The 23,499-nt window shown below is 45.5% G+C and overlaps 1 protein-coding gene across 1 annotated transcript in view; it reads left to right on the plus strand.

Moving 5' to 3' along the window:
- Positions 1-23,499, plus strand: part of OSBPL8 (oxysterol binding protein like 8) — a 370,739-nt gene that overhangs the window by 140,469 nt on the left and 206,771 nt on the right. Inside the window, exon 4 of the mRNA XM_029597145.1 lies at positions 10,408-10,478. Within this exon, the coding sequence (XP_029453005.1) occupies positions 10,408-10,478 (71 nt within the window). The remainder of the gene's footprint in view (positions 1-10,407; positions 10,479-23,499) is intronic.

Consider the following 23,499-nt stretch of genomic DNA (forward strand, 5'->3'; position numbering starts at 1 on the left):
CACGGTTGCTCTTTATTCTCTATTTCACGCTACCTATCTTTCCCTCTCTTCTCCTGTCTCCATTACCCCCCTCCTCTTTCTGGCTTACTCCCATCCCCGGCCCCCTGTTCATTGTAATTCCTCCTTTAATTGAGTTACTTGTAAACCGGCGTGATGTGCCATACGAACGTCGGTATATTAAAAACTGTTAAATAAATAAATAAATAAATATCAGCTGCCGGTCAGTAAAATCCAAAAATCGTGCGATAACCACCCTAGGTCTTTGTTGCGACTCTAGACGTGGTCCCAACCGATGAGCCCGCTCGATTTTCATGGCGCCCAGCTGGTCTGATAGGCCCAAGGCCTCCGGGAGCCACTTCACAATTTGACCCGCGAGATCAGCGTCCAGGATTGCCTCTGGTATGCCGACAAATCTTAGGTTGTTGCGCCGTGAGCGATTTTCAAGCTCATCTAGTTTTTCTTCTTGCTGCTGAATTGTTTTCTCCAAAGTGCTCAATCGGCCCTCAGCTGCTAGATGCTCATCCTCCGCTGCGGACATGCGGTGCTCCAAAGCATCGATACGTGGCGGCAGTTCGGCAAAAGCACCTTGCAGGGTGGTAAGTTGCTCCGAAATTTTATCGAGCTTGACCGCTAATGCCTCGGTAACCGCCGTTGTTATCGCCGCTATTGAAGGGTCTATAGCCGAACCCGACAGCGTTTTCTCAGCGCCGGCGGCCATTTTGTCCTCCGCGGACTTGGGTTTCTCCTTGTCCTTTTTAGCTAGTTTAGCGGGCATGGGCGCTGGCGATTTATTCATATATCTGTCGATATTCATAGGCAGTACTCACAGAAAAAGTTCCAGTATAAATGCAGGGTGGATGTCCGAGATTTTTAAGGGATTCCGGGCCTGTCTCCTAGAGCCGGGTTAGACACGTCTACCCCAGTTCACCACATCACGTGACTCCGGGGAGGGAGTTTTTAATCTCACTATTCTTTCTTTCAACAGAAAGCAGATGCTTTCCACCCACCCTGGACCTCAGAAATGTCAACTTTCTTCAGAAGGGACAGGTAAAATGATGTCTCATCACTATGCTTCCCTCACCGCAGTAAGTGGGTTGCCTCTCTCCTCTAGTCTTTCTATGTGTTTCATAGTGAGTCATCAACATTCCATTCCCAAGTTTTCCAGGTGCACTAGTTTCAGCAACTTGTGTATTTCACAAAACTCACTAGCAGTGACTGCTTTTTCTCTGCGGAGGAAAACATCATTCACACTTTCCTTGCATGCATAACTGTCTTAACAGTCAATCCAAACAAAGGGTTTTCTCCATGACTCACTACAAATCTACTACCTGGGATTGCGGTTTAACTACTATAAATCCCATATGGAACAGTTCTGGGCACTACAGTCACAATGAACTTCCTGCCCACCAACCGTGCAGTCATACCGAAAATGTCCTACACATCTCTGCGCGCATGCAACATAACCTCAGCCCCTCATGCTTTTATGGATGGGCCACGGGGTGTTTTCACTATCCACTTTACTCATCTGCTCAGATGGGCTATGAGTCAGATTCAGTGGAATTTTCAATTATCAGTGGCTCTAAGCTGTTCAACCATTTTCGTCCCTGATCCATATTACCGATCTAGAACCAAATCTTCAGATGGTTCTGGTCACGGTTGCATTTACTTAGGTTGAAGAGTTCGAATTCACATCGTCCCAACCCAATATGTGTCTATTCCGCTCCATACAGAGTTTTACATCAACTTCCTGGAACTTTCAGCCATGCGTTATGCCTTTTATGCTTAAAATACTGCCTCTGCAACAAACCTTTGTACTTACAGACAAACAGCATAGTGGCAATGTGGTATTCCAATACACAATCACGCACAATCTCTTAGCTGCTCTGCCAGGAAGCTGCGCAACTTTAGCTGTTGGCCCTTGCACACTCCATGCATTCCTGGGCCACTTATCTAACAGACTTGCCGAACGCACTAGCAGACCTTATTCATAGATGTTTCCATCTTCTCGAATGGTCTCTGACTGCATGTGTAGCGAGAAAAATCTTCTAGCGCTAAGGTCAACTGACCTTGCCCTCTGTGTCCGAACCGAACCATACGGGGGACAGTTTCTACTCCCTACACATGTCTCAGAATGCGTTCCCTTGGACACCTTTGCTCGTCCTACAACAAAGGCCTCTTATATATGTCTCTTTCGACGTCTCTCTTAGCCAAAAACTCTCATTAGGCTGCAACAGATCGAGGTTCATTGTTTCTCATACACAGATCCTGACCGCGATAAGTATGTTTTTCCCATACTTCTCTACCTATCACACCAGTAACCAGTTCGACTTCTCAAAGGTCAGTCTCATATCACGGACTCACTGATGTTCTCAGGTACTGGTAGCGTCACAGCAGCCTTCCACCACATAAATCTTCCCATTCCAAATGGCATGATTTACCACATGGCGCATACAAAAGGGTATTACCCCCTTTTTTCTACACCACTCTTTTCTCTTACTCCCTCAGATTCTGCTCCCCAGACATCCTCCGCATGGGTACACCTCAGTTTCAATTTGGCGTTCCACTTGGGAGTCGGGATGCCCGATTAACGGTTCATCCCCTTCTGAGTCCACTTAAGCCCCCTTTATTTTCACTGGTTATGGAATGGGGCCTACATTTAGTGCTTACAAGACTCCTACGTATCCCATTCGAGCCTTTACATTCCTCTCATTTACCACTCTGGCATGGGAACTTCTTTCCCTCGTAGTCATCACTTCTGCCAACTGGGTCAGTGAGTTACACACCTTATAACATACTCATCCGACCCATGCATTCCTCCGTGATCCAGTGGTCCTTCGTAATCATCATCATGACCTTCTTAAGGTAGACGCAGCCTCTCACCTTACTCAGCATATACTCTCCCCACTTTTTTCCAACACCTGTCTCTCACCAGGGCGAGAGGGTTTTCCACTCCATGGACTGTAAAAGTGCACTTGCATTCTATCTGGACCGCACTACACTCCATAGGAATTATACCCAACTCTTTCCTTCTTGGCAAACGACAAACTGCGAGTTCCAGTGGGCAATCAGACCTTTCCTCCTGCTTGGCGGACTGTATCTCCTTTGTTACTGGCAAGCAGGCATTCCACTACCAGACCTTGTGAAACCACACTCTGTTAGGGCCGTGGCAACCTCAGTGGCTCACCTTCGGTCAGTGCCACCTTTTGCTATTTGTAAGGCCGCAACCTGAAGCTCTCTCCATACCTTCGCTGCCCATTATTGCTTAGATATGGCTGGCAGTCAGATTTCATCTTCGGCCAATCTGTTCTTCGCAATTTCTTTTCAATTTAACTATCCAACATCCTTCCACCAACCCGTTCAGGGTTTCAGGATGCCCTCTACCAAATTCCACCCCAGTTTTTGTGCCTGTTGCACGTCTTTGGGTACATTTGGTGCATATTAGGACATCCTCAGCTCTGTACTCACCCATATGTGAGGACTACTATCCTGCTTGTCCTGTGAGAAAGCAGAGTTGCTTACCTATAACAGGTGTTCTCACAGGACAGGATGTTAGTCCTCACGAAACCTGCCCGCCACCCCGTGGAGTTGGTTCTACCTACGTTTTATTATTTTATTTTTTCCTCACACTTTTTGCTACACACAAGACTGAGGGGAGACACCTGTGGACACAGGGATAATGGCATGCTGAGCATGCTCAGTGCACTCAGTGTGCCAGTGTCAGTCAAAGCTTTCTAGAAACTTTGACAGAAAAGTTTTCCATGTCGGGGCTCCGTCCACTGACGTTCCCCATATGCGAGGACTAACATCCTCCTGTCCTGTGAGAACACCTGTTGCAGGTAAGCAACTCTGCTATATGTCCCCTGACCCTGTCCCATGTTTTTCCCAAGGGCTGTGTTGGGAGGGACTAGCAGGCAAACAGCTCAAACCAAGGGTGGCACAGCTGGCAGTCTAAACAGAGCTCTCTCTCTCATTCATATATATATATATATATATATATATATATATATATATATATATACATATATTTAAAGAAAAAAGGTGTGGTGATAATTACCTCAAGCAGTTTCTTGACTGGATGCTTAACTTCCTATGTAAAAGTCAAGCTGAACTTGTGCTGTTATGTGTTTCAGGATGTTTATATTCTCTTTATTGTATATCTATTTTACAGTCTGTATTCTTTCAGGAGGTCTTTTCATGGGCTATTAGGTGGAATAGCAAATTAATATTTTTGGTATATATCCACCACCACCATTACTCCTTTTCTGATTAATTTTATATCAGTATTGTAATGTTTGTATAGTAGTAATACTTCTTTCACAGCAGCCATGTGTGGTGCATTATAAAAGATAATTCACATTGTTACTGGGTCCCTGTTTCTAAGAATTTACAAATCAGGCTTGAACAAAGAAAAGTTAAGTGACGCCAGTTAGTGTTAGAGAGCAGAATTGAATTGGGCCTTCCAGGATCACAGTTTTGTGCTGTAATGCCCTGCAAGTATGTAATTCCTTATGTTGTTGAAGTAATTGGCTCTCAGCCCATATCTTACAGTTTTGTGATGCTGTCAGGTCTTTAACCCAGCAAAGCATTAATGAGAGAAGATTCTCAGCTTTTGAGATCATGCTATTATAAAACTCAGATCAGAAATTTTAAATTAAAATAAAGATAATTATCTTAATTGAAAATGTCATGATGAATATCCTTTCAACAGTTTATTTCACTAGCAAGGGTTTTTGAAGTAGCCAGGATGATGGGAGTAGGCCAGTCTCATCCTACCATAGAATGTTTGCTCAGCATGTATTGGACTTTACTGTGAATACTAACGTTGTATGTCATAGTTATTTTGGATGGTTTTATTAAATTGTATTTTCGAGCAAAGGCTGTTTCTTAATGTCCAGTCAGATGAACCCAGAACAAGTGGGTTATACATTCCTACCAGCAGATGGAGACGGAGCAAGCTGATGTCACAGTACATATACCCCTGCAGTGACCTCAGCCCACCAGTATTCTCCATCTCCAGCAGATAGTGGATGTGCATGTCCCCACAGGGGATTGCTTCAATGTTAAGAAGGAGAATTAAGGAAGAAAATTACTGCCCTGCTCTCTTGCCGTGATACCAAATGGTTCCTCCCTCAGTTGAGATTTCCTGAGGTGATTTCCATAGTCCATCAGAGGTGTGCCTTGGCCCGGTAGCTGGTTTTCCGGCATGGGCTTAGCTGCTTGAGCAGCTAAAAGGCAGCAGGTGGTGGATACCGAGCACAGCGGTGACAGCAAATGCCCTCCCACCCCCTGCAGCCAGACCCCGTCTCTGTGCTTAGCCAGGTAAGGCTGAGCTCCAGTAAGTTTAAAAAAAAAAAAAAAAAGGAAAGTACAGAGACTTAGTGGGAGGTTTTTTTTTGGGGGGGGGGGGGGGGTTTAATTTGTTTTTTTGTTTTTTTGTTTTTTTTTTGCAGGGCTTCCTCCTCCCTCAGGTCTCCGTGCTTGGTGTGATGTTCCAACGTTCATCCTATTTCGTGGGGGGTTGAGCAGCCTTTCTAGGCTAGGCCCCACTCTGAAGCCTTTGCTGCACACTGCATGGTAGGCCGCAATGGCTTTTTGTGCACTTTATTAGGCTGCCCTCTACAGGCTTGTCAGTTTGGCATGTGTGTCTTGCTGTGCGTCCAGTTTGTGGGCCCAGTTTTTGGGCGCACAGTAAAGCCATATCCTCTGAGCGTCCATTTTAAGAGCCGCCTAGTGGCCGTGTGCTTAAGTCAGCGCACATCTAGCACTGTGCTCTTTCCTTTGGCTGCCTGGATGAGCGCCTAGGTGTGCATGCATAAATATTGGATGCTTAACTTTTTGGGAGCCTAGTTGAGTGCATATAATTAAAAAAAATAAAAAAAATAAATTACACAGCTAGATGCACGCTTCCAGCCACCTCTTAGCGTGTTGTCAGCCATAATGGCACCTATGCCTAAGAAGTCTAAGTGCCTTTCTCTTTGCACTGCTTGTCAAATTTGGGCGTTTCAGCCAGGAGTGTCCACTGCATTATGCCAGCGCTGTTTGGAGGCTATGGGTAAATTGTCTTCCTCTGATTTCACTAAGCCTGGTTCTTCCCAACTGGATGTGAGTCTGGATAAGGATGTCTCATGTGGGGCACCTGATTTTGGATCTTCGCTAACTGGCTCCTCATCAGGGGAAGGTAGCTCAGTGAGTACTCCCAGGTACTTACCGGTCTGTATGCTTCTACTTTTTCATGGGTAGAATTTTTTCAGGGGTTACAGTCCTTTCTTCAGGTGCAGTTACCTCTGCTCTGCCCAGGCTCCTATGGCAGATGCACAGTTGGGAATCTTGCCTTCTATTATTTACCGGAGTATCCCTCTAATGATAGCGACTCTTTTGGCTGAAGGTGATGATGCCAATCCTGTCTCTTTTGAGGATGACGAAATTTCCCCCTGGATTGGAACCATATAGAGCCATTTTCAGTTTCTTTCATAAAGATGAACGGCCAGCCTTGATTTCCCAGACCTTGACTATGCTTGGCATTTCTGGGGTGGATTCCACTTCTGAGCTGAAGAGAGAAACTATTTTGGTTTGATGAAAGCCATTCAAGAATTGATTGATCTTGAGTGAGGTGCCCCAGAGGCTAATTTCAAAGGGGTTCAGATTTTGGAAGGCCTTTACCCTCTGGATCCAGTGATAAGAGAGTACTTTTGTTTTCCAAAGGTAGATGCACCTGTGTGTGCAATCTCCAAGCGGACCACTATTCCCATCAAAGGAGGAGTGGCCTTGAAGGATGCGCATGATAGAAAGATTGAGACTATCCTTAATCATGCATGTGAAGCTGTGGCAGTGACCATGCAGTTCGCTTCTTGTTCCTTGGTGGCTTACTCTCCCAGGAGGTTGATGACTCTCAGGTACATTCCAGATCAGTTGTGGAACCTGCTGCTGCCTTTTTGGCTGATGCGGGCTGTGATTTGGTCCACATTTCGGCCAGAGGGGTGGCTTCAATTTTGGTGGCCAGTGTCAGTTATGGTTGAGAAATTGGTCGAACTGATGCGATCTCCAAGACTAATCTCACCTAGTTGCCTTTTAACGGCTCGCTCTTGTTTGGTAGCGAGTTGAAGAAGATGGCCAGAAAGTCGGGCAAATCTCTGGTTCCTTGTTTGCCAGAAGATAAGAGACTGGCACAGCGCTCCCTTGTCATGAAAGGTCGTGCTAGAGGTTCCAGATGCTTTCAACCTATAACCGAGTGACCTTTCAGAAGACTCACCCCTTCAGTAGACCTCAGTCCTTTCGATTCCGACAGCCCAGAAGAGGCGCAGGTTCTCAACCCTCCCAATGAAGGTTTGAGTCACCTCTCTCTCTTTTATCAGAGATGGGTTGAGATCCCATCGGATCAATGGGTCCTGGAGATGATATGAGCAGGATATGCCTGGAGTTTTGCAGTATTCCTCGGGACATGTTCATGGTATCTCCCTGCCATTGCCCGTAGAAGAAGCAGATGGTGAAGTGTGCATTGTCAAGGCTCCTCAGTCTGAGGGCTATGGTCCCAGTACCTGCGTCTCAAGAAAATACAGGGCGATATTCCATTTATTTTGTGGTGCCAAATAGATGCCCATCCTGGACCTCAAGGGCATCAATCGTCTTCTGCGAGTGAAGCATTTTTGCATGGAAACATTGCACGCTGTGATCATGGCAGTGCAGTCGGGGGAATTTCTGACCAACCTGGATCTGTCCAAGGTGTTCACTTTCCTATCCAACTGGAACAACACGTGCTGCGGTTCTCAGTATTGGGACGCCACTATCAGTTTCGGGTACTGCCTTTTGGTCTGGCCAACACTCCCAGAACCTTTTCCAAGGTAATTGTGGTAGTTGCAGTGGCTTTGAGAAAGGATGGAATACTAGTACACCCGTATTTGGACAACTGGTTGATTCACGCCAGGTCGACTGAAGAGAGCAGCCTGATGACTCACACGGTGATTTTCCTGTTGTGAGAGCTCCGCTGGGTGGTTATCCTAGGTAAGAGCAGCCTTTTGGCCTACTAGGTCGCTGGAATACTGGGGAGTTTGGTTCGACCCGCAGCAAGGCAAGGTGTGTTTGCCAGAGACTCAGATTCAGAAGTTGCTAGCCCAAGTCCGCCTGTGCCCGGCTGTGTGGGTGTACCTGCAGGTCCTTAGTTCAATGGTGGTGACCCTGAAAATGGTACTGTGGGCGAGGGTGCATATGCGTCCTCTTCAGAGCTCCCTGCTCTCTCTGCGGAATCCCCAGTCTCAGGACCAATCGATTTGGCTCCACCTGCCAATGGAGTTCTCCTCCTAATTGCAGTGGTGGCTGCAGATGGATCATCTACAGAAGGTGTCTCCTCATCCCCACCGAACTGGATAGTACTGACAACGGATGCAAGTCTCCTTGGTTGAGGTGCTAGCAATCAAGAGCTAAGGGCGCTGGAGTGCAGAAGAGTCTCTCTGGAACTTCAATCAGCTGAAAGCCAAGGGAGGTCCAGTTCGCAAGTTTAAAGCTCAGCGGCAGACTGCAGGGTCGATCAGTCTGCATAAATTCAGATAATACCATGACCCTGGCTTATGTCAGTTGGCAGGGAGGCACCAAGAGCCAACAGGTGTCTCTGGAAATAGATCAACTTATGCAATGGGCAGAAGTGCATCTCCAGACGAAATCCGAAGTCATTGGGGATTGAGGCATTAGTGCAGGAGTGGCCAAAAGACAAGTTACTGTATGCCTTTCCTCCATGGCCTGTGTTGGGCAGATTTATTTGAACAATCGAATGCCACAGGGAATGGTACTTTTGGTCACTCCAGATTGGCCCAGGCGACCATGGTATGCAGATCTGCAGAAGCTTCTGGTGGATTCGCATCTTCCACTTCTGGCACAGAGGAACCTGTTGCAGCAGAGACCTGTTCTTCACAAAGATTCGACTCAGTTTTGTTTTACGGCCCTTGAAAGGACATGCATGCCGAAGTGTGGATATTCTGCTGCAGTAATGCCCACCTTGCTAAGAGCTCACAAGTTCTCCACTTCCTTGGCCTATGTGCGAGTTTGGTGAGTGTTTGAGGCCTGGTGTGAGGATCAAGGTGCTCTTCTGTCCTTGGTCAAGATTCCACTCATTTTGGAATTTTTGCAGGATGGCTTGAATGAAGGCTTGGCTCTTAATTTGGTCTTGAAATTTTTGTCAGGGCCTACATTTAGTCCGCTGCCTACTTATTGCTGACCTTGAAAACTGTGTTGCTGGTGGCAGTTTGTTCGGCACGTAGGGTTTCTGAACTGCAGGGCTTGACTTGATAGGAGCCATTTCTCCAGGTGGCAATTTGCTCTGTGTGAAGGGTTTCTAAACTCCAAGCCTTGTCTTGCCATGAGCCATTCCTTCAGGTGACTCCAGGAGCAGTACACTTTCATACTATTCCTTCCTTTTTACTGTCTCTGGATAGAGAGAGACACTGAGGAGAGTATCAACTGTTACGACCCTTGGATGTCAAGAGACATATTGTTAGGTATTTGAAAGTTTCAGAGCCTTTGCGGAAGTCGGATTGCTTGTTTGTCCTTCACGGCAGTACTAGGCAGGGAGAACCAGCCTCATGCTTGCTGGATTAAGGAGGTAGTCATGGCTGCCGATATGGATGCTGAGAAGCCGTTATCTAGTTAGGTTCAAGCTCATTCCACTCGGGCTCAGGCAGTGTCATGGGCAGAAGTTAGATTTTTGTCTACTGTTGTCATTTGCCAAGCTGCGACGTCCTCCTAACACATCTTTCCAGGTATTATTGCCTTGATGTTCGGGCCCTGGAGGATGCAGCCTTTGTGCATGCAGTTTTGTCTGGACTGCGGGAAGCCTCCCACCCTATTCGGGAGTAGTTTGGGTACATACCACTTGTTCTGGATTCATCTGACTGGACACTAAGAGTTGAGAAATTACTGTTTACCTGATAATTTCTTTTTTTTTTTTTTTTTAGGACAGTCAGATGAATCTAGCTTTCCTCCCTTGGCTGCCGTATGGTTGCATATTGCTTCTCCTCTGCGTCTACATGTTAACAAAGATTACTGGGAAGTTTTACTCCAGTCCCTAGACTAGTGTTCTTATCTGAGCTCACTGTTGCCTTTTGGCTCAGTATTGACATGGTTATCTGTTTTTAATCAAGTTTTTTGCTAGTCTATCCACAGTTGCTTTTAAAGAGAATACTGGCCGGCTAAGGTCACTGCAGGGGTATATGTACTGTGACGTCAGCTTGCTCCATCTCTATCTGCTGATAGGAGAGCATAACTCACTTGTTCTGGATTCATCTGACTATCCTAAAGAAAAGGAAATTATCAGGTAAGTAGTAATTTCTCATTATTTGGTTTGTGACTTAAATAGATGTGCTAATTTTGGAACAGTAATTGGAAATTTACTATGTCTTTAACTATTTCCTCTTGGTAAAGGTTTTGACAGAGGAAAGGATGATGCCCTGCAATGTAAAGAAGATTCAGCATATCTGATGTCCAAAAGCAAGGTAAATGCTTAAACAGGCCAAATTCAGATTTTGTGTAGAGACTGTCAGGTGGAATGTTGTGTGGGAAGCTTGTACGTCACATTTTACACACATAGAGCACATAATCAGGTTGGGTACAGTGTATATTAAATAATGTAGAGGATGAAAGTATCCAGAGTTCTTTAAGGTATTAATAATAGAATAGGTAATGTTTGTTTAATTAATGATCAGTTCTTGAAGATCACACATCAGTGCATTTGGAAAAACTTGTGTTTAAAAACATGGCATATAGGCTTTATGTAACCTTTTCTCCAAAGTACAGTTTGAATGTAGTGAACTATTATGAATTTATTATAAAGTAATTGTCTGCTTTCTAGCACACCATAAAGTGAGTTACATAGTAAATACAGATATTGATTTAACTGCTACTAACTTACAGGACGATTCAGTAAGGTCTGTGGGAAAACAGGCAATTATTGTTGTGAGGCTGGAAAATTGGACATCCAAATGGCAGCTGAAATTTAATGTGGATAAGTGCAAGGTGATGCATATAGGGAAAAATAACCCTTGCTGTAGTTGCATGATATTAAGTTCCATATTAGGAGCTACCACCCAGGAAAGAGATCTAGGCATCATAGTGGATAATACATTGAAATTGTCAGCTCAGTGTGCTGCAGCAGTCAAAAAGCAAACAGAATATTAGGAATTATTAGGGAGGGAATGGTGAATAAAATGGAAAATGTCATAATGCCTCTGTATCGCTCCATGGTGAGACTGTACCTTGAATACTGTGTACAATTCTGGATGCTGCATCTCAAAAAAGATATAGTTGCGATGGAGAAGGTACAGAGAAGGGCAACCAAAATGATAAAGGGGATGGAACAGCTCCCCTATGAGGAAAGACTGAAGAGGTTAGGGCTGTTCAGCTTGGAGAAGAGACGGCTGAGGGGGGATATGATAGAGGTATTTAAAATCATGAGAGGTCTAGAATGGGTAAATGTGAATCTGTTATTTACTCTTTCAAATAATAGGACTAGGGGGGCACTCCATGAAGTTAGCATGTAGCACATTTAAAACTAATTGGAGAAAATTATTTCACTCAATGCACAATTAAACTCTGGAATTTGTTGCCAGAGGATATGGTTAGTGCAGTTAGTGTAGCTGGGTTTAAAAAAGGTTTGGATAAGTTCTTGGAAGAGAAGTCCATTACCTGCTATTAATCAAGTAGACTTAGAAAATAGACACTGCTATTACTAGCATCAGTAGCATAGGATATACCGTACTTAGTGTTTGGGTGCTTGCCAGGTACTTGTAGCCTGTATTGGCCATGGTTGGAAACAGGATGCTGGGCTTGATGGACCCTTTTCCCAGGAGAGGTGACTGTCAGCGGGTTCAGAAAACAGACGTTCGGTTTTATGAGCGTCTGTTTTCCGAACCTACTGACAGCCGTGAATTAAGAAAACGGATGCCAGTAAATTGAGCGTCTGTTTTCCTAACTTGACCAGCAGATACATTTTAAAAAAATGTTTTTTGTTTTTTTACATTTTTGGTTCCTCTGACTATCACTAGGATATTAAGTTGGAGGGTATACAGAAAAGCAGTATTTTCTGCTTTTCTGTTCACTTTCTGTGCAAAACTTGCAGTTTTGCCACACTTTTTTTTTTTTTTTCCAATATCCCAGGTGAATAACTAATAGCCTCGTCAACATGCATGTATTTGCATGTGATCAATATTATTTTCGGGGGGGGGGGGGGGGGGTGAGTTTGGATCCGTGTTTTCAACGCGCTGAGCCCCTTACTGTTTAAGGGATAGAGGATGCGCATAAAACAGTGTGTTCAGCTGAGTGCACTTTACTGTATCGGCCTGAAAGTAAGAAAGATAGGACAATCATGGAAGACAGTCAAGGGACTGCAGAGGAGTAACAGACTGAGCGGATAGCATTTGTCATTGTGTTAGCAAAATGGACATTCTTCAAGGGAAAAGCAGGATATTTCAGCCACAAAAGTGAGTGATGTCATCTGAGGCAACTCAGTTTCACAGAGATCTCTGGCAAAACCTTCTTAGCACAGAACTTGTATGCATGCACCACCTCACAGGGCCCCTTAATCCCTATTTGTCTGCAATAATAATTGGACGCATTCTCCTTTTCAGGGTTTTTGGCCTTAGTTGGCTTTTCTTCTTCCTACATTTTAATTTTGTCAGCTCTTATTTGAGGTTTTTTCAATGCAGTCAGAGTCCTGAACATTTGCTCCTTGGTTAAGAACATAAAAATTGCCATGCTGGATCAGACCAAGGTCCATCCTGTCGCTGACCATGGCTAATCCAGGTTGTAAGTACCCAGCAAATCTCCTAAAGTGGATCTAATTCTACTGCCAGGGACAGCAATAGCTTTCTTTAGTCTACTTTTCCTCCAGGAGCTTGTCCAAATGTCTTTTAAACCCTGCTACATCACTCACCTTGATCACATTCTCTGGCAACAGTTTCCACAGCCTGATGGCATGCTGAGTGAGAAGTACTTTCTACTATCTGATTTGAATCTGCTGGCTAGTTTCATGCAGTATCCTCTTGTTTTAATATTGTTTGAAAGAGTAAATAACCATCCTTTACTCGTTCTACCTCAATCATGATTTTATAAGATTCTATCTTGTCCCCCCGTAACCATCTCGCTTGCAAGCTGAAGAGCCCCCCTTCCCTGCATAGCCTCTCATCATGGGAAAGATGTTTCATCCCCTTTATTAGAGATGTGAATCGGAACCAGAATCGGTTCGGATTTCAGTTCCGATTCACATCTCTATAGATGTGAATCAGAACCAGAATCGGTTCCGATTTCACTCCCGATTCACATCTCTACCCTTTATCATTCATGTCGCCCTCCTCTGCACCTTTTCTAGTTCCACTAAGTCTTTCTTGAGATGAGGTGACCAGGACTGCACACACTATTCAAGGTGCAGTCATACCATGGCTCAATTCAGAGGCAATTTAGGTATTTTCCATTTTGTCTCCATTCCTTTTCAGAGCAGTCCTGACGTTGTATTTGTTTTATTGACAGCCGCCACACACTGAGCAGAGGATTTCAACATATTGTCTACAAAGACGACTTTAAGTCCCAGTACCAATTCCTGTGGTACTCCACTATTGACCTTTCTCCATTTGGAAAATTCCATTTGGTTTAGCCTTTATACAGTGGCCTTGGACAGCCCTTTTCATCATCCTTTGGTTTTTCATAAGGTGTTTTGCTCACTAAGTCAGAAAACACCAAGCGCTTCCACCACACTAACTTCAAAGTCTGTATGTGCTTCCTAAAGCTAAAGCATGATGCCCATTTGTGGCATTTGTTTGAAAGCATCACCCAGAGCCATTGGGATCCTAAGATAGAGACTTCAGGACGTCTTCACCTTAAAATAAAAGTCTGCTGCAACCCCATTGGCACCAAAGACATCGATATCAAACTATGGCGTTGTCTGCACCAAGAGTGAAGCATACTTTCAGAAGCAGAGGGCAGTTTCTTCCCAGAAGACTCAGCACCAAGCAAAGATTTAGAAGGCAACACATGGCTAGTGATGTCCACCTGCCTGACTGATATATCCTGCTTTTCCTTGGAGAAACCAAAGTTGCTTACCTGTAACAAGTGTTTTCCAAGGACAGCAGGATAATAAACCTCACAAATTCTTCCTCCTGTTATGGAGTTGTTTAAGATATAGGTATGGCTTCTGATCCCAAGGGTTTATAAATTGTAAATTTAGGTGTGTATATTAAGATATTCTCACAGGACAAGCAGGATGGTAGTCCTCACAAATGGGTGACATCGAGGATGGAGCCCTGTACGGAAAACTTTTCTGTCAAAGTTTCAACAAGCTTTGACTGACACTGGCACACTGGGTGCACTGAGCATGCCCAGCCTGCAATTATCCCTGTGAGCCACAGGTGTCTCCCTCAGTCTTCTTTTTTCCGCTCTGCAGTCAGCATAGCGGTTGGAGCTCTGTGAGGATTTTTTAACTAATTACCTCATGGAAACACTTAACTTTTCACTTCAAAAAACACTTTTCCCTGCACAGGTCTCCCTCCGCGTACGTTTTTACGACGCTCGGTGAGTACTAATTCTTATTTTTCGGTCGGTTCCTGTCACTATCTTAAGGCTGTTAACTGACTGAAGCCTTCCCTTCCCCCATTTTTCAGTTAGCTTTAAACAGCTTGCGAGTATCTCTGTGACACTCTGCTTGCTTATGCTAGTGGGGTAGGGATTTTTTCCTTAACTTTAGGACTTCTGTAGCTTCAAGTCCTTCGTTCCCTGGTACCCTCACGCAGTCGATACCCTATCGCTACACCGGGACCCTCCTAAACCGCCCTGGGCTTTTATATGTCATCAGCGCCCCTCCCCCCACGGTGCCCTGATGCCTTTATCCATGTTTTTTGCTTTTCAGTGCTACCAGGCTTTTTCCTCCTACGCACTGTTTTTTTTCCTTGGGCTTCCTCGGTGCCGTCCCTACCCGGATGCATGCCATTGACGCACACGCTGTTAGTCACTGCCATGCATACTCGGGTCGCCGCCACCGCTGCCCGAGACACTTTTTAACGATCCCAGGGTCACTTCATCGATGCCACCCCCCCTTTTGGGGATGCCATCGATGCCCCATCCTCCCCACCGATGTCCAGCCCTTTTCCATCGGTGGGCATCGGTGCCACATCGATTCGTCGGTGGGCATCGGTGCCGGATGGTCCCCATCGGTGGGCATCGGTGCCGGATGGTCCCCATCGGTGGGCATCGGTGCCGGATGGTCCCCATCGGTGGGCATCGGTGCCGGATGGCTTGTCCGTCGATGGCATTGGTGCCGGATGGCCATCCGTCGATGGCATTGGTGCCGGATGGCCATCCGTCGATGGCATCGGTGCCGGGTCCTTTTGCATCGATGGACACCGATGCCCAGGTGTTTCATCCATGGGCATCTATGTTAGAATGCATCCATCGAGGGCAGTCGATGCCAGGCTGCTCCCATCGGTGAAATTCGATGCCCAGGTGGGTCCCATCGGTGGGTATCCATGCCGGCTCGATTCCGTGGATGGGCGTTGATGCCAATGCCAGCCTTATGGCTGGCATCGATGCCCATGCCGATTCCAGGACTGGCGTTGATGCCGGGATGGAATTCATCGACTGGGAGATCCATGCCATCGATTCCATACGTGTCCATATCGATGCCACCGACACACGTGTCTGGGGCACCGATGCCATGTACACTTGGAAATCTGAGTCTGTCCAAATCGATACCGTCAACGTCTGTGGCCCTATAGTTGATGCCCGTGGCCATGCCACAAACGGCATAAATGCCCGCCTCCATGCATCGATGCCCTCGACACCTCCGTTTTCCTTCAGTGTCCTTGACGCCCTATTGATTCGACTTCGACTCAGTCGATGCCGGTATCTTTTTCAATAACGGCAATGTTTTTCGATTATTCGATTCCACATCGTTTCAAAGATACCTATGCCACTGCTGTCAGTGCCCGTCACTGTCATCATTCTCCTGGCCAGTCATCGACGATTTTTCATACCCATTTTGATGATATCCTCGAAGCCCCTTAGGTTGCCTTCAATACCGACATAGCACCGCCACATAATACCCTCGCCTCCTCACATTGCTCCACGCTTTGGGTTCTTTTTTAAGCCCCGTATTAGCTTAAGACACTCCATTGTGTCAGGAGCAGAGCAGGCGTGCTGACAGTTCGTCATCGATCGCCTTCCAGGACGACGAGGGCTTCCATCTCGGTGCTGGGGAAAGACCGGGCCGAGCACCGTGGCACCCATCATCGCCGACATCGTGATCGTCCGCCGCTGACGCCATCCAGCACATCGGTGCCATCCTTCTCCAGGCTGGACAACGCTCGGGCAGAGCGACATCACCACTGCCATCAGCACTGTTCCTACAGTTTTGGCAGTCCTTGGTGATCCAGAACTTCCGGATCCAGGTCCGACAGCTTCTGCATTGGCGTCACGACACATCGAGCCGCTGTGACGAGGGAAGGGAACATGAGTTCCGTTAGGGCTCCTCTGTTCCTGGCGTGCCCCACCGTCAAGTGGTGTGGGACTATGGCCATCTGTTACACTTAGCAGTCTAAACGCCACTCACGCCTGGCCTGTCTCCTCTGTACCTGTGCCACCATACCGGGTTTCAGAGCGAGATGGACGTTTACGTCCCCGGCCTTACCCTCGAGGACTCCGGAGACCGTCGGGGTCAACAATCTTCACCGGCTCGTCTTGCGGCGATCCACGTCGGATGGTAAGTACCCGCTTCGGCGGCATTCCCATAGAGTTGTGTTCTCCCATTCGGACCGTGGTTCGAAAAGTTCTGGGTCATGTGCCTTTTAGAACTGTATTAGTGTCACATATCACTATGTTAGCTATGTTAGCCACAATATCAGGAGAACCCCTCTATCTTCTTGGGATTGCAGCAGGGCTTCTTCTCTTGTCAGTAACAAGTCCCTGTGCCGACCAATGCTCTGACTCTTGGTTCCCTCCCAACCAAGGTCCAGCTGCATTGGCTGATCTGCTAAACATGAGATTCAGCAACCATTGCCCCATGTACAAGTCCACCTTGAGGCCTGGCCACAGGTCTCAGTGTCTCCTTGTACAGCATACAGAAATGCGGGTACCACTTACCGCTCACACACCTGCAGGAGCCTACATGATATCCTCCATTGGGACACCTCCTGGTCTCCCATCTGGTCAGATATCAGAGCGGCCACCCCACCTTGTACCAAAGTCCCGGTACACTCCCCCAGGCGCTACGAAGTGCAGAGGGGAGAAGGGAGGGGGGTTGGGGAGTTTTAATTGCACTATTCTTTCTTTTAACAGAAAATAGTTACTCTCCGCACATCCTGGACCTAAGAAAATCCAACTTTCTTTAGACGTCACAGGTACAATGGTATCTTTGGTTACCATCACTCCATACTGCAGTAAGTACATTATTTTAATGTTTCTATGTGCTTTATGGTGAGTCAACATTACAACCCCAAGCTCTGCCGCCGGCACCAGCTTCGGTAAGTGAACTGTCTCTTGCATCACTGTTGGTGAATGCTGTTTTCTCTGCGGAGTGTAACATCATTCACTTTCCTTTCAGTACATGCAAGGAGCTCTCACTTTTTTCAGGACTCACTATACATTTACTAACTGGGATTACTGTCACTGCCATAAATCCCTTCTGTAACACTTCTGGACACCACAGTCTTAAGACCCTCTTGTCCAGCATGCGCACAGACATTCTGATACATTGTTATATGTCCCTGCGCATATTTTCCATAACCTCAACCTTTCAACTTTTCATGGTTGGGCTATGGGGTTTCTTCCCACTATGCATTTTTCTCATAATTCAAAACTGCTATGTGTTATATTCAGTGACATTCTATACTCAATGGACCTAAGTGGTTTCATTGCTTTCGTCCCTGATTCTTATCCCAGTTCGAACTAGGACCTAGTCTCCTTCGACTCATGCTCGCAATTCCTTAGGGTTATAAAGTTTCTCCTGAAAGCTGTCAACCCATTATGCATCTATTGCACTCCAGCATAGTTTCTCATAAACTTCCTGGACGTTGCACCCATGAGTTATGCCCTTATGCCTTCCAATACTGCTTTTGCAACAATTCTTTGTGCATACAGACAGACAGCATAGGGACAATGTGCTTTCCAACTCATAAGCACGCACAACCTCTTAGCTGCTCTGCTAGACAGCTGCGCAGCTCTACCCTTGGCCCTTGTTCACTTCATGCGTCCTTGGGCCACATATCTAAGAGATTTAATGAACGCTCTATCTGACCTTCTCCACGTAGGTTCTATCCTCTCGAATGGTCTCAATTACATGTGTACAGGGCAAATCTTTTAACGCTGAGTTTAACTAAACTTTCCTCTGCGTCTGCATCATTCCATACGATGCACAGGTTCTGCTCCCTACACATGTTTCCTATGCGTTCCCTTAGATGCCTTTTCTTCCATCAAAGGCCTCTTCAATATATCTCTTCTGCTGCCTCTCGTAGCCAGCATTCTTCTAATGTTGAACTGGGATGGGGTTCAGTATTCTTTTCCCCACTCCCTGACTGAGATCAGTATGCTTCCCATACTTCTCAATCCATCATATCAGTAACCTTTTATTCCCTCACCAGTCAGTCCCAAATCATAGACTTACTGATGTTCTTAGGTTCTGGTAGCGTCACAAAACCTTCTAAACATAAATCTTGCCGTTTAATATGGCAGGCTTTACCTCCTGACGCTAAAAAAAAAAAAAAAAAAAAAGAGGTATTACCCCTTTTACTTTTCCACCATTTTTTCTTACTCCCTCGGATTCTGTTCTCCAGACATCCTCCACATAGATACACCTTTCTCTTAGGAGGTGTATTGTTTTGGGAGTTGGGTTCCCGTTTTCGGTAATCCTCTCTGAGTCGGCTTACCATGGATTATCCACTGATCAAGCCGCCTCTATTTCTCTAATCACGGAATGAACATATATATTCTCCTTATAAGTCTCATACATTCTACGTTTGAGCCTTTCCATTCCTCTCTTCCACAGTTTGGCAAGGGAACTTCTTTCCCTCTTAATGTCATTCCTGCCAGCAGGGTCCGTGAGTTATGCACTCTTTCCATACTCACCTGACTCCGTTCCTCTGCCACTGAGTAGTTCTACGCATTCAACTTTCTATCCTTTTCAGGTAGATGTTGTATCTCCTTTCCTCAGGAAATACTCTATTAATTTTTCCTAACCTCTCTCTCTCGCCCTAGGGAGAGACTGGGTTTTCCACATTCCTGGACAGTAATGCTGCGCTTACATTCTATCTACATTGCACTGCATTCCATGTGAATTCCACTTGACTCTTTCCTTCATGCAAGGGTCAAGCTGCTACTTCCAGTGGCCACACAGACCTAATCCTTCTGATTAAGTGGTCTATATTTCCTTTCCTACCAACAAGCAGACATTTCACTACAACACTGTGGGTATCCACATACTGTTGTGTCCGTCTTAGCCTTAACAGCTTCCCTTTGGTTACTGCTGCTTGTACTTTTTTATCAGGTTGCAGCCTGGAGTCCTCTCCATACCTTCGCAGCCTATTATTGCTTACATTTGACTAGCCGGCATGCTCCATGTTTGGCCAGTCCGCCTACTCTTACTTTTTTCAATTCACTACCCAACATCCTTCCACGAACCCATTATGGTGTTGCGGATGCCCTCCGTTCCCATTTCCACCTCAGTCGTTACGCCTTTGCGCATCTGCGGTGTATCTGGTGCATTCCCGGGCATCCTCAGCTCGGTACTCACCCATTTGTGAGGACTACCATCCTGCTTGTCCTGTGAGAAAGCAAATGTTGCTTACCTGATGTAACAGGTGTTCTCACAGGACAGCAGGATGTTAGTCCTCACGAAACCCGCCCGCCACCCCGCGGAGTTGGGTCTGTATACTTTTATTTTAGTTTCGCTTGCGCTTTTTAGCTATAAGACGAGACTGAGGGAGACACCTGTGGCTCACAGGGATAATTGCAGGCTGGGCATGCTCAGTGCACCCAGTGTGCCAGTGTCAGTCAAAGCTTGTTGAAACTTTGACAGAAAAGTTTTCCGTACAGGGCTCCATCCTCGATGTCACCCATTTGTGAGGACTAACATCCTGCTGTCCTGTGAGAACACCTGTTACATCAGGTAAGCAACATTTGCTATTTGGTATGTTTGGTGGATACTGAAAATAGGTGTTTATCAGTGTGTTTGCATCATGAACAATACATCTAGGTGCATTTTTGGGTTGATTAAATTTTGTAACAATTCCATTTTTTTTATAGTTAAAAACCGGTGGGTGTGTGGCAGGGTATGGATGTGTGGGAACAGATCTCATATTCCCATAGAAATAGGAGAGGATTTAATGTCCCTTTGGTAGAAAAAAGGATCATGTGTCTCTAGAGGAGAGAAAAGGGTCCTGTATCCCTACAGGAGTGAGAAAGGTAGAGAAGGGAGAATTCCATGTCTGCACAGAAGAGAACACCGGATCCTGCATTCCCACCGGAGAAAAATAGAGGATGCCACACTAATGGAAGGAAGAGTCTTGTGTCTTCATGGTAAGGAAGGAAAGGAGAAACCCAAGTTTCTATAGGAGGGAAGAGAGGATTTCATATTTCCATGGAAAAAGGGAACACATGCTCCCATAGGATGGGAGAATTCTCATGTTTCTTGCACCGGGATGACAGAATCTCCTGTCCTTCATCCCCCAAGGCACTTTATCTCTCTACAACCCCCCTCGCCCGAGGCAATTTATCCCATCAGGTAAGGATTGCCAAAGAATTCAAATGGGGCAGGAGTGATTCACAGATCCTCCTGCCCGCTGGGTCTCTATTTCAAAATGTTGCTGGCCAGGCCTGGATCCAGTACCATTTTGAAATAGAGAGGTACAACAAATGGCTCCAGCCTCAGGACTGGCCCCCACATTTTGAGATAAGGATCTAGCAGTGCTGTTTCTTCAGCTTCCTGCCAGCATCAGTCCTTGTATGGTGCTACCTCTTGATCCAGAGGAGCATGGGCTCCCTGCTGCTCCATGCTCTGATGATGTAATCAAGCCGTGGTTAGAGCTCCATGAGGCAGGGATATTTTCAGGGTTTTTTGCTTAAAACCGAAAACTCCAAATTCCTCCTCCAGGGTGTTTTAATTGGGGTTTTTCCATTTTATCCGAAAATCAAAAGCCCTATTTAGAGAATAGAGAGAGACTGCAAGGTGATGTGCATACTGGAAGTTCCATGCATGGCCAGAAAAACTTGGAAATGCTTTTCCCAAACTCTCTGAAACCATCAGATGACATCATAAGAAGATAAGATATGCCATACTGAGACAGACCAAAGGTCCATTGAGTCCAGCATCCTATTTCCTACAGTAGCCAATCCAAGTCGCAAGTACCTAAACATTAAATAGATTAATAGCAGTTTATGGATTTTTCCTCTAGGAACTTATCTGAACTTTTTTTTAAACCCAGTTACACTAACTGCCATAACCACATCCTCTGGCAGTGAATTCCAGATTTTAACTATATGCTAAGTGAAAAAGGTTTTCCTTAGATTTGTTTTAAATGAGCTACTTGCTAACTTCATGCAGTGCTCCCCTAGTCCTTCTATTATCTGAGAGAGTAAATAACCGATTTACTTTAACCTGTTCAAGTCCTTTCATCTCTTACTTATGTGGCTGATTATACTGCAGTCCTTGGAGAACACTCATTACAGGTAAACAGCTTTGCTTTACTCGTGCATTTTGAAATGAAGGTCTTCTGAAAAGAATAGTTATGTATTTCCTTCTATATATTGTATACAAAGTCATGCAACCAACAAGAGACCATAAACTTCAATTAAAAAGCAACAGTTAAATGTTTAATACTATAAACCTCAAGGAGACAACATATTCTAACAGTAGATAATCTTAAAAAGAAGCTGTTCCTTTTTTGTGCTGAATTTCCAGTATATGCTAAACCAAAGCCTGTGGATAACTAAAGTACTGTGAGTCTAGTTCAGTAATATTGTGTTTCCAAATGGTGAATTGTCTGTTGATAAATTAGTTTCAGCTGTCCCACTATTGCTATTGTACAATCGACCAGGAATGCAGAAAGCTAAAAATACATTCCTTTTTCATTCATTTGCAACTGCCTAGATAAACACAATCTCACCACTGTAATTCATGCATTGATCACCAGCCAAATTGACTACTGCAAGTCCCTTTTAATAGAATCACTCAATACAGTATGAAACATTTCCAGCTCCTTAAAGTACTACTGCTAGAAGTTTAGTTGGAGCTAAAGCAACTGACCACAAAATACAAATACTCTGTCAATTGCACTGGCTCCCAAATGAAAGCAACATAATATTGAAAATTCTCTGCTTTGCTTACCAAGTGCGTGAATAAGCAAGCACCTGAGTTACCTCTCCCAGCTTCCTGCACACGCACAAGAGATCTCCGCTCCTCCCAAATAGCCCTCCTTCCCTCTCCTCCTCTGACCACTGCCTGATTGTCCTGCAGTAAACTTTGTGCCCTCAGCTATTATGCAGCAGAAATCTGAAACAGGCACTGCTGTCTCTACAACTGGAACCTTACTATCTTTCCTTCAGGAAAAAAGCTAAGGCATCACTTTTCAACCATGTCCTCCCTGCAGAGACCCCATTCCCCCGATCTAACTTTCCTTGCTTCTCTGCTCTGAAGTTTTATCACCACTGTAACAGGCCGATACTGTAAAGTGCGCTCAGCTGGACGCATGTTTTCAATGCACATCCACTACCCTTTATACAGTAAGGAGTTTATCGCATCGTCCCCGTCCCCCCCATGAAACTAATAGCGTTCATCACATGCAAATGCATGTTGATGAGACTATTAGTTATTCATCTGAGATACTGAAAAAAAATTTGCGGCCAATCCACACATTTTATGCTCAGAAATTAATGCCTGCCTGGGGCACTGTTCTTAGGCCAACCAAAATGGGCGTTTGATTTGAAACCTCCTCACCCCTGAAGACTAAATCCATCTAAACATACTGCTTTTCTGTGACTTTTTGTTGCTTTCAGCTGCCAGATCGAAGCCTAATACTTCGGGATGGCAGCTAAATGCAAAATTATGGACTTAAAACATTTTTCCTTCAGCAAACATGATGCCGACCTCCCTACTGACGATTGCAGTCAGGCCACGACCAACCCTGGAGAAATTGCGCCGGAAAATGCCAAGCCAACCTCCATATTGAGTTCCAGCTCAACTGACCTGCCAACCAGGGAGGAACTGTGGGGTTGGTTTATGGAAGAATTGAGAGCTGATTTGAAGCAACACACAAAAGACCTTCTGGACTCCATTTCAGAGATACAGGACGACTTAGTGGCCTTGGGCTCCTGAGTTGATGACCTAGATGTTCGGGTAGAAGGGCACACCAAAGCCATTAATAACGTGGCACAACAACCGCTTCTACTGAAAGAGAACACTCTTCTAGCTGACAAGTTGGAGGATCTTGAGAACCGCTCAAGGTGGTGCAACTTAAGAATCAGGGAGGATGCCTGAGACTGAAG

The sequence above is a fragment of the Rhinatrema bivittatum genome, chromosome 4 (genome assembly GCF_901001135.1).
Source record: "Rhinatrema bivittatum chromosome 4, aRhiBiv1.1, whole genome shotgun sequence".
Taxonomy (NCBI): Eukaryota; Metazoa; Chordata; class Amphibia; order Gymnophiona; family Rhinatrematidae; genus Rhinatrema; species Rhinatrema bivittatum.